This window comes from Hyaena hyaena, unplaced genomic scaffold, assembly GCF_003009895.1.
Source record: "Hyaena hyaena isolate Hyena2069 unplaced genomic scaffold, ASM300989v1 scaffold_128, whole genome shotgun sequence".
Lineage (NCBI taxonomy): Eukaryota > Metazoa > Chordata > Mammalia > Carnivora > Hyaenidae > Hyaena > Hyaena hyaena.
The window spans coordinates 2,707,197-2,724,369 of NW_024080760.1; the positions used below are offsets into that span (position 1 = coordinate 2,707,197).

Here is a 17,173-nt window from a genome sequence, read left to right on the forward strand (position 1 = left end):
ACTAGATCCTCCATAACCCCCATGTAACCATTTCACTGCGGAGGAATTATTTATTCCTGTAAACATCAGAAATCATTCACAAGAGTAATCCAGAATTGAAAAACAGAATACTTCTTGTGAGTTATTCTCAAAAGAAGGTCTGGAAAAACAGCTTTCTCGCCTAATTTGAGGTAGCCTTTTAAAGACTCTTTTTGCATATCCTGAGCACTGGCTGGCATGGCTTCTGAGCCTCCCTGCTTCCTGCTCATCACCTCTAACCTTCTTGTGCTTGTACAAGAACATCAGCTATCTCAGGGAAATGTTCTCACAGGTCTGGGTTATATACCTAATGGATGAAACACCATTAAATTTGTTTTGATAGTTATTAGCCGGTGTCAGGCACACACAAAAATATCTGCATGTATGGGATGCAAAGGTTGAAGGTTATCAGAATTAGCATTTGTCTAAGCCTTAAGACTCTATCATCTGCCGGCCAGTGGCGGCAGGAGCCCATCACTTGTCAGATATGGTTAACGACTCTTAGAGGTGGTGATGAGTGGCCGTCTGAGCTCCTGATGGGTGAATTCGGGCTGAATGTCTCTTGTTGGGCATAGTTCTTTATTTGGCTGCATATTTCAGTAATCGTTGACCTTTCTAGTTGCTTTAAAGAAAAAAAACCCCGTTACTCCTATGTTCAAATCCTTGTAAATAGAGTTAATGCTAAAATTACTTAAAACCTCCCACAAAATATTTTAAAACGCTAGGTGAAGACAGACTCAGCAACGCACCCATCTACAGGGTTTCTGTACAATCCGATTTCCACAAGTCACCATGGTTCATTGGAAACAAGGTCTCAGGATACTGCTGCTAGGTACCAAATTCTTAGCCCTTGAAATACCAAAGGCATTAAACATTTTTTTGGCATTTTTTAAAAAAGCAAAATTCTCAAGATGAGTCCTCTTTCCTTAGTCTAACTTAAACACCCTATTTTGAAGTGGTAAAACTTTATTTTAGAAGGAAATAACTGATAAGGGCCCTAAACGTGTATTTGTAAGCCTAGTTCATTACTTAGGCAAAGTAATGCATGAGGTGTCAGATGAAAGATGATATATGGAAGGTATTACTTTCATCAACATTATCATCATCAGCAGCTTGGAATGTAGACACTGTTTAAAAATAATAGCGCACATATTGTAGAATACAGTATATATCACATTCATAGCCATTTTGTTCCTTAAATAAGTCCTTCCTTGTATTGGATGATTCTTAGTTGTTAGTGATCTTAGCTACTATGATGAGAATCTACCACATGGGGCGCCTGGGTGGCTCAGTCAGTTGAGCATCCGACTTTGGCTCAGGTCATGATCTCGTGGTTTCTGAGTTCAAGCCCCACATAGGGCTTACTTCTGTTGTCTGTCAGCACGGGGCTCACTTTGGATCTTCTGTCCCACTCTTTCTGCCCCTCCCACGTTTTCCTGCACCCAAAAATAAATAATAAAAAAGAAGCTACCACGTACATATGTTTCTTAACCTTCATTTTTAGCTCCTTCCCTATCAGCCTAATAAGCGTATTTTTCAGATTGGCTGATCTGGGAGATCAATCACTTACAGGATTCTCACTGTCCTTAATACACTCAGATGCTCTGTCCTTAGTTTCAATCTTCTTTTTGGTACCCTGAGAGCCCAAGTGACAAATCCTAAGACAAGTAGATCAAAATGGCCATGCATGTGTCTACTGGGGGAACATTCTAGAAAACTGCCTAGTTTTCTGGACTCTAAGTGCTTGTCTTCCAAAATATAAATGAGTATTTTGAGGGGACCTTAAAGTTGGTAGCATCAGGCTGGTACTTGTCTAAAGTTTCAGTAAGCATCATGGTTTTCTTTAGCAAGTGTCAGATATTTGCATCACAGCAAATCACTTCTATGGTGAAACAGAAAAGATTCCTTTCAAAGAGACTTAATATATGTAGCCCTCCTGTTCACAAATCTGATTTATACTTTGTGGACACAGAACTTAATGTCTAAGAGTATTTCAAAGGGGAGGGAAGAGGAACTCAGCAAACGTAGCACAGACCAAGCCCAACACAACGTGAAAAGCTTTCCAAATCTCTAAGCATGCACCTGTCCAAATGGTCCGACAATGACATACCAATATAAAACGAGGCTGCAGGGAAGGTTAGAGAACCGAAACACCAACACACCGGAAAACAAGATGGATGTTACAGAAAATGGATGGAGAAGCCAATGAAATAGAGAGACAGCCTGTGATGTGCATCTCAGCTTTCCATGCATGCTGCATCCTCGGCTCCTTGAACCCTGGGGGCCTGGGCCCATGCGTCAGAAATAAGGACCAGGAAGCGGACTTAGGAAATAGGGGGCTGAACTTCTGGTTGCAAGAGTGGTGCTTCTAGTGCTTCCAGATACACATTCCTTAGATGGACAGCCTATCCTGGCATCCTCAGGCTGCCCAGCTTGCATTTGTTTTATAAATAACTGCCCTAGGATCCTAAGATGAGCTCCAAGATAAAAAGTGAACGTTCAAATGAAAGGCCATGGAGGACTTGGTTCCATTTTAAAGATACCTTAGATTTGTTTCTCAAATGGCCATAAAGTCCCTCCATGCTAAATTTTTCAAGTGCTGGAGAGGTCTTCCATGTCTAATAGATGGATACATGCTTTTCAGAATAACTAAGAAGTAATTCCTTAAATAATCCATATTTAGCCAATCAACTATATTAAGCTCTTAAAGCAGTATCTTTAATGTACAAATTCTCCATGATTTATTTTGTAGTTTAGCAAAAAGCTCATCTGATTTTGAAACTAAGCACGTACTGTTATGTACATTACATTTTGTATCCAATGTATGTAAACTATTTTATAGGAACGGCTTACAGACATATGGGAGATGAGCCATTGGGTGTCTTTTGAGTGTGAGCTCAGGTTCAAGCTAATCCCTCTCGGCCTAATGTTCTCTACAACTTAAACCTATAATAGTGTGTCAAAAAGTTCAAATTCAGTCTGAAGACAGAAAAGAATATACCTCTGACCCTTGAATGACATGGGTTTGAATGGCATGGGTCCACTTATGCGTGGATAAGTGTAAATTTTTGACTGTAAATTATCTTCCTTTTGATCTGCTTAATAAAATGTTCTTTTCGCTAGCTTACTGTACTGTAAGAATATAGTATATAATACCTATGACATACAAAACATGTGTTAATTGACTGTGTTATTGGTAAAGTATGCAGTCAACAGTCGGCCATTTGTTGTTAAGTTTTTGGGGAGTCAAAAGTTATACAAAGATTTTCCGCTGTGCAGGGGACCCCCACATTGTTTAAGGGTCAACTGTATATCTACCTTTTTAATAAGGTGCCATTTAAGCACACCGAGGTACTGTCATTTTTATAATTGTGTGGTATTTCTGTTGAGAGGTAAAAATTTAAGTGGCTGAAAGCAGCTGTTTGCCTTAGCCTCAATAAGAATGCAATGTTCTAGTTAAATAGAGATGGAAAAAAAAAGTTTGCTTTAAAAATGATACTTAATGTATATTTATACTGAAACACACACGCTCAATATGAGTGAGGGATTGGGGGGGGCGGGGAGGCTGCATTCTGGTTCACGTGCTGTCACTCCCTTGATGTGAGCTCTTGACCAGGGCCCCTTAACCAGAGAATAGAGTGAAACGGTGCAATCAAAGGTGCCTTAAGGGCACCAAGCCGAGGGGGAAACTCTTACAGACAAGGTGAGCTGAGTGCTTATTATACACCAGGGTACTTGACCTCAGTACCCTCAGTGACCTAGGAGAGATTTAGATGAGGCAGCAAGTGACACTCAAAAGGTTAAGTCGACAATCCAAGGTCCCACTGCTGGCAAAGGACACAGATAATACTTAAACCTAGGACTCCAGTGTTCATTTGGGTATTCCAACTCTCCATAAAGCTGCTCACAGACACAAGATTGTGTGAGCCTCGACATTTCGTGACGTGTATTTGTACAGACTTTGTGTAACTTTACAGGGCACGTGACATTTTTCTTCCTACGAAAAGCATCTCTTCTGAAAGGTGTAACATGAAATAACCAAGCAAGGCAGTTTACCTTTTTGAATTAAAAATCTATTTTCTCTGGCATATTCGACACAAACAAACATATCTTAGTTTGGCAAGGATTTCTATATTAAAGTCTCTTTAAAATACACCTCTAAAGTTTTTCAGTAATTTCTTATGGCTTTATCAACATTCCCTAAAGTATCATTTTGATATCTAGATAGTAACCCCCCCAAATACTAATTAGCAATAATAATTTTATGTAATCTGTCAAGAATTTTAGAAAGCGCTGCTCCAAATAGAAAATGCTAGCTTCTTAGCTAATGACAAAGGGTATGTTTCTTCAACAAGCACGTCAGCAACATTATTTTTACAGCACAGAGAATGCGAAAATAGCACACATAAGATAACTGGGTGCTGATTAAGTGCAGTGCGTCTATATTTTAGGACTCGGTGGCTCAAAAATTCAAGCGAGCAATAAGAAAATAGCTTGAGTGGACGGTAAATGAAAGCTCGGTCAACTAGAATGGCATTTTGGCTACTCAGTAGCAGTGCTCGTGATCTGAGCATTTTGGAACACAGAGTTAGGATCTGTTAGGTCTACCTCAAGTCTTCTAACAAGATACTTATATAACAGGAAACTTACAACAGGGTACTGGCCTGGGCACTCCCTCCTTCAGCTAGTGTCATTGGTTAATTTGGTTCACGTGAAGACTATGAAAAAAGTTAGCATCCTTCTGGGAGCTCATACTTATTTTACATTATGGCCCCTTTGGAACCCAATCAGGACTCTCGGATGGGGAACATGGGCCCCAGTTGAGGATTGCTACAGAAGTAAAATGGACAATGAGGGGAACAATGGGAATGCCATAAAGGGAATGTGGGGCAGAAACAGAAAACAGAAGGCAAAGCTCCTCTTCAATATCATGCAGAAATCAGGAGCAGTCAAAAGACGGTTACTCTAAGGGTTGGCTCAACGAGAGGCACTTAAGTCACACCGCCATAGATCTTTTTACACCATCCAAATGTCTTAATATCATTAAGTGGTTAAATGGCTTCTTACCACTGAGACAAGTTCTGGATACTTATTGCTAAACAGCGGTATGTTTTGCTGAGCCACGTCACATAGCAAAACCAGGAAGATACCCCAACTATATATTATATTTTGCTTTTGATGCACAGAAAAACAAAATGATAATATATGGGTGTTCTTTTCCTCAGCAGTGGCTAATAAATCTCCTGGTCTTACACACACTTCCTGTTTCTTCATCCAGAGCCCTTAGAAATGACATACTTCTCCTACCGAGAGATGCCATGCCAGTTCTAAGACGCTGGGTGTAGTGATGACACACGCAGGCATGCGGAGAGGTCGAAAGCTGGGAGCTAACTCTGGAGATACACCTTATTAGCCTTCCCGGGGTGCTAATAAATCTCCACTATGCGGGGTGCCGCCTGGAGAAGCCTGCCTCCTTACCTTTGATATGGGGAATGAAGTGGTGTCGGAAGGGGGAGTTGGGGCGGGAGTCGCTGTGGGTGGAGCTGAGGCTGCTGGTGCGCAGGTGCACACCAGGAGACAGCAGCTCTGTGCGCAAGGAGCCAGGGGCAGGGCAACGTGGAAACAGAAAAGAAGAACAGAAATTAACACAGGAGCAGGGACACCATCATCGTTCCGGGGGGGGGGGGGGGGGGGGGCGAAAATAAAGACCGTTAATCAGGAGTCTGAAAGAGGAGGAAGGAGAAAGGGTTAAGAACGCACCTGCTAAGGGTCAGGCAAAGTGGGAGGATGTGCAAATAGGTTCAGGTTGGAACAGAGTTACTCTCTGCGAATAAATGGCTTTATGCGAAGGAATAGCCACCGGGACATTCTCTGTCAGGATGACACCTTACTGTCAGGCCAGTACGGGCGTGTCACTTAGACTCAGAAATAGCTGCTTTTAAAAAAACACCTGGCAAAACAGAACCCCCTGACACACATGTAAAAAAAAAATGACAATCATTTTGAGAACATTGAAAAGAAGTACTTATCTGTAAGGGTCAGATCCTTTTGTTTGTTTGTTTGTTTGTTTGTTTGTTTAAAGCCGCAGACCTCTCCCACTAGAAGTTTAATTTTATTCTGCCTGCGGAGAGGGAGGGCCCCTTTGTGCTCCCCAGGTGGCAAAGAGCTACTCGTGATCCTGAGAGCTGTGTGGTGCCAGCACTAGGGGACTGGCAGCTTCCTGATCTTGGAAGAAGAATGGACCATTGAAACCAAACCCGGCCCTGGGGGGCGTGACCCACCACCTGGCTTCTGGAACCCACGGAGTGGATAATCAGAGGTGTCCTATACCAACCACAACTCTGCGGTCAGCACCCCGCCGACTCCACTTGACAAGGATAGATCTTGAAAAAAATAACTGTAAGCCCTAAGAGTCGGATTGTGAGGAGGAGGAAGGGCACTTAGAATGGGGAATGTCCTAAAGGTTGCGGGCATCAGAACCATGGCTGGAACGGACAAACACTTTCAGTGCTCAACGATGACATGATCTTCTAGGGAAATAATTTCCCAGGCTGACCACCCCCTTGCTATTTGGCAGCCTATGGAACAATGATTTCCCTGTAGCCCCACGTCATCCTGATAAGGTCATGGCCATGGCCTCAGTGACCTCAGCATATGCCTATAAGGAGGGGTAGTCACACAGAGGATGTCTTGTCCCCCATGTAGACAAGGGCTTAAATCCAGACCCAGGTCCGGGGCACGAATGAAATGAATATATCTGCATATGAAAAAAAAAAAAAAAGAATCCATTTCCTGAAAAATTCTCATGTAACATAACTCTACAAATACCAGGTATTTATGGCCTTGGGGAAACTATACATTATTAAAGAATCATATACTAAAAGTTCAATCCTGTATGAGAATTAAATCTATGGTTTTAAGGAAAAGGTTGCAGCCTTTTTTATATTCTGTTCATTTCCTCTGGTTTTATTTTATAAAATAGGCTAGCATATGAGTCTGTTCTCAAAAGTCTGTGCAGAACAAGAAGCTTACAATGAAGTCTTTGGAGATGTATGCTGCCACCAAGTTTGTTTAGAAGGCCAGAGCCTCTCTGTGGGAATCTATTTCCCAGGGAACCCAGGATCTGTGCTGGGATCTCCATTCTTCTGTTCCACACCCGCAACACCCACCGATAGTCACAGGGACTGCACTGTGTACACGTGGTCACCTGGAGTCCACTATTATTTGATACTCTCTAGCATACTTCGTCTCTACACTGTTTTTCTGTTTTCTAAGTCTGGTCCAAAATCTATGGGCTGGAATGGATCTGAAAAGTTATCAAATACAACCCTGAGGTTGCATGTAATACTTCCTTCTAGAAGGTGCTTAACCAAGCATGCTTAGTAACACCGTGTGCCTGGATCAGGGAAACACAATAAACCCACCAACAAATGGCTAATGCTGGATTTTAGATGAGGCTGATGTGCCTAAAAGGAACATCAAATTATTTTGGGAATCTTCATTTTAAGTCTCAAAGTGGTGGGATTTTCTTCAAGTCTAAAACTATTTTTAAAAAAGACTCGCTTCCTGTTGTTCCCTGTCAAAATGTAATTATTTAATAAAGCATAATGAATAGAACCATAAAATAACACAAATTGTAGTTGGGTTATCAGTTTTTTTCCTTTTTCTGGGGAAAGGGGAGATCTATTTGGCAGCTAGATTTTTACCGCGCTGTCAGCGGTGGGGAAAAGAAAATCACAATCACACAGCAGCACAGACTATCACACAGAGTGGATTTCGGGAACAGGTGCCCTTACCAGGTCTGTGAAAATGCTGGGGAGAGCGAGACGTGGTTGGAGTGTAGCTGTGGCGGCTGTAGACGGGGGAGTTGATGGAGCCCTGGCTGGTGGACCGGTGGATCACCCGGTCCCGAGCATCCTGGTAGCCCTGGAGAGAGAGTATGGGAAAGTGGGGGTGTCAGACACACATTCAGGCTAGCATCAGGTCCAAGGGAAGTCACGTTCTACAGACGTTGCCCGGGAACTCTCATGTCCACCTGTTCATGTACACATTTTAGGGCCATATCCTTAAAGACGTATGCAAAGGAGCATTCTGTGGTGAATGCACTTTGTTTGAAACCAGTAGTACTTGCATCGGGCCAAATTTTAAGAGGTAAAATGATAAATTCCAGTGTTGAGAGAGCTCTGGGAAAAGACAGTATCTCCAACGGCCAAGTTTATACTGTGCTTTTCAGTTTTACAAAGCGTGTTCATGTACATCATTTCATCTGATCTGTGTAACAAGGAAGGTCCAACACAAGGTCTGACCTCCCTTCTCCACAAATGCAGACTGTTTCAGAGCAGGTAGGAGACCACTGTGTAGATGTGTAGCTCATACAGGCAGAGCCCCCTTCAGGACCAGCCTCCCTGTTCTGACCACCAACCCACACTGTCCATAACATTGACCTGGTGACATTTTAAGTTGAGTTTACCAGAGAATAAGCTGGTGGCAGCCTCAAACCCAGGAAATTCTACTTCCCACTTTGCGAAACATATCCCAAGAAAAAATAAAGTGGGATCGTCATATGGAAAAATTTGCCCAAAGATATTTATCATACCACCGCTTACAAAGATAAAACTTTCTCAACACATCAGGGAATAATCAAGTGAATTAGTCGTATCAATTCAATGGAATAATATATCACCACTAGTATTTGACACACGATGTTTCTGTCGTTGTTTTGTTGAATGTCCTTCTTCAAGAATTCCAGTCTAGGAAAAGTCCAAGGAACTCCCCAAATCCCACCCATGATAATTTTCAAAAATGGCACTTACTTCTGCTGACGGAGTAGGAGATAAAGTCCTTGGAGACTAGAAGAATGAGAGAGAATTTAAAGTCACAACGTCTGTTAATTCATTATTCAGTTTCATTAGTTGTTTATCAGAATCACCTGGCACGAGGTGGCTTCCAACTCCAGTGCCAGCTCCCCTTGCCCATCCCCTCTTTCAGTTGAGTGAGTTGAGCATGGGGCTAAGACAGGGACATGAAAACCAAGATTCTAGGAGGCTGGCACACATCCCTCCCTAAGAAGTGTGGCTTCTGATAAATACGTTATCATGCTTTAGATGTTTAAGCTACACAAACTTCCCCGCTATGCTCAAACTATGCCATTTACTACTATGAGTTACAGTGTCTGGTGAAACACAGAATCCCGTAAACATGGCTGTCGATGGAAGTGTAACCATGGCAATCACGTAAAATTGTTTGCTAACAGGCCAGTGATGACCAGGTCCATGGCATCCGGCCCTGGTGGGCTTGCCAACCTCACTATTGGTCGCCTTCTGGCTTCCATCCCTCCAGGCACAAAGGCATCCTTGGGGCAATCCACAGACCAAACCCTCCCTGACCTCAGGGTCTTTGCACTTGCTGTGCTTTCTGTCAGCAGTGTTTTTTTTTTTTTTTTTTCATTTGGACACCTGTAGGGCTCCCTCTCTTCTTCAGTGAGGTCTCAACTCACAAGTGGTGCCACACAGTGCCTTCTGACTCTCCTATTTAAAGGAGCAGGCCAGGGGCGCCTGGGTGGCTTATTTGGTTAAGTGTCCGACTTCGGCTCAGGTCATGATCTCACAGTCTGTGGGTTCAAGCCCCGCATTGGACTCTGTGCTGACAGCTCAGAGCCTGGAGCCTGCTTCAGACTCTGTGTCTCCCCCTCTCCCGCTCTCTCTCTCTCTTCCTCTCAAATTAAATAAAGACATAAGAAAAACAAAATAAAAATCAAGGACCAAGCCAGCCCCACATGCTTTTTCCTTACTCTGCTTCATTTTTCGTCTAGCACTCTACCCTGTAAAACCGTATTATGTATCTGTTTACTGTCTGTCTCCCACATTCCGCTGCAGGCTCCATGAGGGCAAGAACTCTGCTCCTTTACAGCAAAGTATCCCAGGAACTAGAGCAGCTGCTGGCACATATTAGGTGCCCACCAAATATTTCCCAAGTGAATGAATGAAATGTTTACAATTAAAATGCAAAAAACTATTCAAAGTGAACGGAATGTAAATGAAGCATTCTGAAGAACACGTCCAGTGGTGGATTTCTCAGCTTCAGAATTTGCCCCTTACCGCCCATCACAAGAAGCTTCCGGGCTCTCTTGCACTGCAGATTTCTCAAGGCCTGTGGTCTTGGCTGCAGCTACAGCCTATCCCCGGGGCATCTTAACTGGGTGAAGATGGGCTTTGTGAGGGCAGGAGCACGCCTGACCTTGCTGACAGAGGCTTCTGGATCCGCCCTTCTCATGCCTTCTGAAGGCACAAATGGCTACACAGAACATCAAATTTATTCCTCTGGTGTTTCTAAACTGGCAATATAGGGATTCTTTTTTTAAAAATTAAAAAAAAAATTTATTTATTCTTAAGAGAGAGAGAGAATGAGTGGGGGATGGCGGAGAGAGAGGGAGACACAGAATCTGAAACAGGCTCCAGGCTCTGAGCTATCAGCACAGAGCCCAACACGGGGCTTGAACTCATGAACCGTGAGATCATGACCTGAGCTGAAGTTGGACGCTTAACGACTGAGCCACCCAGGGGCCCTAAGGGGATTCTTTGGGACACGTGTTAATAACTAAAGGAATAAACAATCACACAGCTTGTAAAGTTTTCTAAGTTGCAAGATGCATTCACTGGAGAAGAGTTCATAAATATATCTGCTTTCTGATCTGGGGGCTCTTCCCACTGAGATTCTGTCCTCAGAGAAACGCCCAGGTCATCACACTAGGTTATGACGGTATCGATGCTGAGACCTCCGTTATGAGAGAAGCCAGTGTTTTTGTTGAGCACTTAAGTGCTGGGTACTGTTTTAATCAAAATATTTCACTTAATCCTCACAGAAACCTCTGAGGTAGGTATTACTGTCTTGAGTTTACAGATGAGACTGAAATACGCATTTTTCCCAAAGTCGTATTGTTAGTAAATATCAGAGTCTGACTTGAAACCCTGAAATGTTCACTTCAGGGCCCAAACTTCAGTGCTTGATGTGTTGCTGCTCAAAACGGAGCCACTGGGAAATACACCGCCCCTCCCCCCGACCCTAAAACACCGTAAACGACTCAGCTCCCCCCATTTATCTGACTTGAATATTAGAAATTTCACATCCACTTGCTCCAGGACCAGCCCCTGCGCACTCTGTTCAGGAACTTTCCTTTTTCTTTCATCGTCCTATGCAACTCTCCAGGGCCCAGTGGGAACTGAACAACCCAGGCCAATCAACCTGCGTTTGAACAGCTTCAGGTGCAGTGACAGACATGTGACCACTAGGCGGCACTACCTGAAAATGGATATCCATCCTGTCCAACGGCCATTTCAACACAGAGCTATGCTCTGAATAAATCCCACAAGGAAAAATAAACAAAAAGAACAACATATCTTACAGTTGTGAATAAATATTAGCATCGTTACAAAACAAATATTCTATATGTATATGATTGAGAACAAATTAAACAGAATCACCATGTTTCCATGGCTTTTTTTTTTTTTTCATCTAAGATCTCAAAGCGCTGTGTGCTGTTAAATAGTGTACAGTCTGTTTTAACTTTGAACAGCTAATTTCAGTCCAATACCTGGGGAACATCTCTCTGACTGGGCTCAAAAGAGTCTATAGATGATTCCCATTTTAAAAATAAAAAGGGAAAAAAAGTTTAGATCAAGTTGAACATGCCAGAGGAAACAGACCAGAGCCCTCATGACCCAGGTAGGTGGTGACAGCAGGGAGCCCCCTGCCCTGGGAAGGGATGGGAAGGACCTCAAGGGGCTGAGAGGTTGCGTTCCAGGCTCTGGACCATTGATGTTGGGAGAGCGTTAATAAACCTTAAGGGGACAGGTAACGACCACAGTAGCAGCTGTCATTTGCTGAACATTTACCATGAGTCTGACTCTGCTAAGTGGCTTAACAGATTAGTTTATACAGATTAGTTTTAATAGATAATAAGTTATCTAGATATTATATAGATATTAGCTTTTAACAGACAGTTTATTTAATCTTTACGAACATCCTATTAGGTGAATTCTGTCATCCTGCTTTACAGATGAACAAACTAGGGGTCGGAATGGTTGTCACATAGCCAAAGTCATACAAGCAGCATATGGGAGCTCCCAGGTTCAGCACAGGTAGTTTGATTCCAGAACATGGGTTCACATGGTTATGCCATTCTGTGGACGCCACCTCTCTACTCTTTCTGTTCTCGCACATTCTAACTATTCTAAGATGCTGCGGATTGTAGCTGTCATGATTCAGGATGTATGTTCTCTTTCCTCACGATCCCCATGAAGAGACTTCAGTCTGCCCCCAGATCAAGACCCCAGAACACTCTCCCTCCATTATCCCCTCTGCCCAGCTCAGATTCTCCCCTGACAACATGGACTTCCTTCCCAGTATGCCCGCTCTGCTCTCCCACAACCTGGTACTAATGCTGGTTCAACCTTCACTGTTATTTTCTCTGGTTGGTCTACTCTTTCACCCCCCTGTCACCTCCCGAGCCCAGGGGTGGTGTGTTAGGCTCCTGAGTACCTCAAAGCACGTAGTAGGGAAGCCTGCAAACAGTAGGCAGTCCAAAGGACCCTTGGCCTTTTTTGGATTCCAATTAGTTCTTACACATGTGACAAAAGTGAAGATGTATAACTCACAGCTTCTAGAATTTATTACCTCTCCCAGGCTCTGCCTCTCCTGTTTGTCCTCATAGCCCGAAGTGTAGAAAGGCTCATAGGTAATAAGATCTGGACGCTCAATATCGTATATTGCCTTGACCTTGGGAATGGCTGCTAAATCCTTATAATCCAGGATTTCATTGTCCACTTTCGCCTGGCAAAGTTAAACAGAAAGAAAAATTGTTCTTCAGGATTTTCTCTGGGGAACTATTGTTAAGTGTTATTTCATGTCCTGCTCAAAAGGTGAAGACCTTAAAAATAAACAAAAATCATAACATTTTGCTTAGTTTTAAAACCAAAGGCATTTTGCTTTAGAAAGTTGCTGATTTATACCATATATTAATCACATTTTTAAAAAGTCATTAAAAGCTTAGGAAAAAGTCTTCGTAGGATAAACCAAGTAGAAAAGCCTAAAAACCTTCAGGATAATTTTCCTAAATTTATTACAGAGATGGAAGAGCTCAAACAGATGGTCAAAAAAATCCTCCCAGATGGCTAAAAACAAGAACTGCATATTTGATAAACTAAATATTTAAATACCTTTGTGGCAGAATTTAAGAATACTCAGTATCAGCATTCTGAAATGTATAATTAATCCCCGAGTATCTATATCCCAGTTAGGCACAGCACGTTTTAGTCCTACATAGCTTTATTGCATTTTATGGGTCACTGACATCAATGGCTACATTGGCATATCCATTTAATTACCCGAAGGAAGACATGGTTGAGAAGGCTGATCTTCAAAAATGAAAACCGGATCTCATAACAGAAATAGAAGTCATTTCCAATTATTCTATTTTGGATCACCCCTCCACTATCACAATCTGCTCCTTTACCTATCCCGGAAGTATCTTTTCCAGAAGTAAATACTTACGTAGATAGTATGACCTGGAGACCCAGGAATACTGGAGCCTGGTCTAGAGTAAATGCTTTCAGAGGAAGTCCTGGTGGGCTGTAAAATAAACGGTGCCTTGTAAGATTTCAGACCATGGCTTCAGAATCAACACTGGCCTGTGTCCCTAGCGTTTACTGAAAACGAAGCTGGCTAAAAAAAGACTTGTGACTATTCTGACGAAGGGAAAGTATAACCTAGAAAGAACGAGAAAGGAGAACTGGCTGTGCGATCAGCCTTGAAAATGCATTTGGGGACTTTTCTTCTTTTTACCGTCTCTTCCCAGTCCCCTCCAAAACCTTCTGGCTCTCCCGTCACACACATTTCCCTTTACCTCTGTGGCCACGATCCCAGCCCCCATCACCAGACCACTGCAATGACCTTCTCTGCAGGTTTCCTGCCTTTGTTCTTGCTCTCTTCAAATCCCCTGGAGCCCAAGGGCCAGAGAGGTCTTTTAAGAACAGAGTTTAGATGGCTCCTAGCCTGTTTTTGGCACCAGCGACCCCTTAGAATAAGGTCACAACTCCCAGGGCCTCGGGGTTTTGCCCCTGCCTTCCTCTCCCCCTTCTCACTACCCAACATCACTCATGGAACACGGGGCACATCCCTGCTTCAGGGTTCTTATCCCAGCTCTGCCTGAAGTGCTCTGATCCCCAATTTTACTGGTATTTTTTTCCTCCTTCAGTCTTGGCTTTACATATCACCTCCTCAAAGAAGCCCTCTCTGATCTTTCAATCCAGAATGGTTACCCTTATTTTCTCTCAGGGTCATTCATAAATTTCCTTCATGAATACAATTCATAAATCCCATGTCTATTGTTGGCTGTTTTTCCGCATCATGTGTATTATCGTTGCAAACTTTAGTTACCACTTCTGCTCTCACAGGATTTAATTTTTCACCACTGTATATGCCTGATGTTCATGTAGGTAAGTAGAAGGCATGGACATTTGTTGAAGGAATGAGCTAGAATTTATTGTTGGTAAACACTTCGTTGATAATTGACTCAACGTTAATTACGTGACGTGAGGCTATCCCCACATAGAGTCACTGAGTCACTGAGGTAAGGTTTGTGGTTGGCCACTCAGAAAGAGAAAAGAAGCCAGACTTTGTAACATATGCCTCGAGGACCCTGAGAGTGAGTGGCGGTGATGGCAGTGGGCAGGAAATGTATAAAGTAGGGTTAGCTGCCTTGCACCCTGCCTGGCACATTCTGGAAACCTCTGCAAAGAAAACCCAAGGCCTAGTCTCAATTGAAAGACTCACTCCCCTCCGTACAGGTATTGCTTGGAGAGGAGATTTTGCCAGTTCTACGTTAGGAATAGGATCTTTCCTCTTTGGTACTGCTTCTACTGATATCTGGCACCTTGAACATGAATGTAACTGAGCCAAAAACCTCCTCTAAAAATAAGGATGTGGCATCACTACGTAATTCACATCTGAAATAATGAGAGCAAACCCACCCGGCCAATTCAAGTCGGGCAGTGATCAGACTCTACTGGAATTCACTTGAGGGGTGTGAAGTATTGTTTCATGTCTTTGAGACACACAGGGTGGAGGAGGGGTTGGAGGGATCACGCTGTGCACAGTGGAGCTGTGGCAGGCTCGCTGCTTCTGGTCTCTTCCCCAAAACCTGCCACACACAACTACCTTCCTCCTAGACTTAAATTTTCTAATCACGTGCATGTCTCAGTACGAGAAAATTCTCAATTCTGAGTATATGGAGAAAGGAAGGATTCACATAATAACACTATTCAAAAAGCTCAATTCTTCGACCTGTTTCCCAATGAAATGTAAGGGGTGATACAACCAAAGTGTAGCCCTTCTTTAAAAAGAGAGGCCACATCTTAATAAAGTTGAGCCAGGGTGCCTCTCTGTGGGGTAACCATTCACTACAGGTAGCCCTTCAGCTTCAAGTGGCCAGGAGGGAAGATATGCCAACTCAGTATCAGAATGAAACCTGGTAAGTAACAGCCCAAGAATATTAATGGGAGCTAACGTGTGTCGTTTGCTTACTATGTGGCAGGCTCCGTGCAGAACGTTTCTCAGGCTTGATCTCCCTTCAATCTCCTCAATAACCCCTTGAGGAAGACATCTGGTCTACAGATGAGGAAGAAGTATGCATGCTCCAAGCCGCACAAGCACACAAGTGTCTGGACTTGAAGCCAGACACCCTAGAGATGGAGCCCAAGCTCTTGGCCCCTGCACTACAACCCCTCCCCCCCATACTGTAAGGTGAACGTGACCCTTTATTTCCCATTAACACAGCTATGGGACAGACGAGGAGAAAATTTAAAAAAAAAAACAAAAAACAGATTGAGATCAACTAGCAGAAGTGAGTGCCGGCCAACTGAAAATGTTTTTATTGCCATTAGCTCCAGAGGTGCCGTGGCTCACCATGGTGGGGTGTGATCAGGCAGGGTGGATGTCATACAGGACAGCCAGACATCTTTGGTTCCTGGCGTTGCTATGACAAAGTTTTGTTTTCACTAACAAGCAGTTGGGACATAGTGTGAACAGCCAAAGAACACATGGACCTTTGGGGTCTCTCCCAAGTCACTCACCTTATTTTTGCCAAATACGAGTCAGGGGATACTTTCTAACTTTTCTGTAGTGATGCACCTGGGGGTGGCTCTGAGGCATTTAGTTACCTTGTGTGCTGCGCATGCGGACGGGAATGTAACTGGAAAGTCATGTGAACACATGCCCGGGACAGGGTCTGTAATGCTCTCTTCCCGGGATGAGGAACTCCGTGGAAGGAAAAGGTCCCTTGGCTGAACCAGCTTGTTTCCATTCAGGCTCTCTTTACCTCCTTCTTCACCAGATTAGAGTGTGAGTTACACAGGCTCCCTCTGAAGCATTCAGCTGGTACCTTTGCACCACTAACATGGCGGAGCTAAGGGCGGAGCTAAGGGTTTTAAGAGTTATCGGTCAATCTGAATTCCGGTCAGGTCCCATTTCATTCTTTAAGGTTTTCAGATCTGAACCACCTTCACTCTGCATACACCTGCCCTGGGTTCTCTGACTCTAAAATAAATATTTCAGATTTTTATAGTCAGAGTGTTCAAAATCAGTTCAGCTATTCACTAAATACAAGGATGCCTTGCCTCTTGTGGAGAGATCAATCTTCCATGAGTACCTTCCGACCATTCAGCACTGGGAAACACTCAAGATGTCTCTTGGAGGTGCAGAAATTTCTCCTTGTTTCATTGCATTTACTGTTGCTGCTTTTTGCTTTATTCTGGTTTCCTAACCTTACTGTAAACTCTATTTCCATAGCAATCTTGCTTATGGGTTGAGTTACATCCTTATTTTCTTACAATGGTCCTTCTTCCTTCTGTTTTCCCATCTAAAATGAAACAGTGGGATAAAACACAACCCTAGTATAGTGTAGGGGGGTGAAATGGCTGGTTTGGGATCAAGTAATTTGGTTCAAATCCAGCTCTCCTAGTTGTTGGGCAGAATAGGAATTTTCCTTTTTCTTTCCTTTCTCGCTTTCTCTCTCTCTTTTTCTTGGGACTTTCTTGAGCTTCAGCTTCTCATTTATAGAATGGAGAAGAGGGTACTAACACCTAACATAGGGACAAAGGAA

At 43.2% G+C, this 17,173-nt stretch overlaps 1 protein-coding gene across 9 annotated transcripts in view; it reads right to left on the reverse strand.

Annotated features, from left to right (window-relative positions):
- Positions 1-17,173, reverse strand: part of ABLIM1 (actin binding LIM protein 1) — a 308,719-nt gene that overhangs the window by 23,172 nt on the left and 268,374 nt on the right. For all 9 annotated transcript variants that reach the window (XM_039237629.1, XM_039237635.1, XM_039237626.1 and 6 more), the window contains 4 exons: positions 13,567-13,644; positions 12,691-12,846; positions 8,832-8,867; positions 7,815-7,944 (listed from right to left, as the gene is read on the reverse strand). In XM_039237629.1, the coding sequence (XP_039093560.1) occupies positions 7,815-7,944; positions 8,832-8,867; positions 12,691-12,846; positions 13,567-13,644 (400 nt within the window). The remainder of the gene's footprint in view (positions 1-7,814; positions 7,945-8,831; positions 8,868-12,690; positions 12,847-13,566; positions 13,645-17,173) is intronic.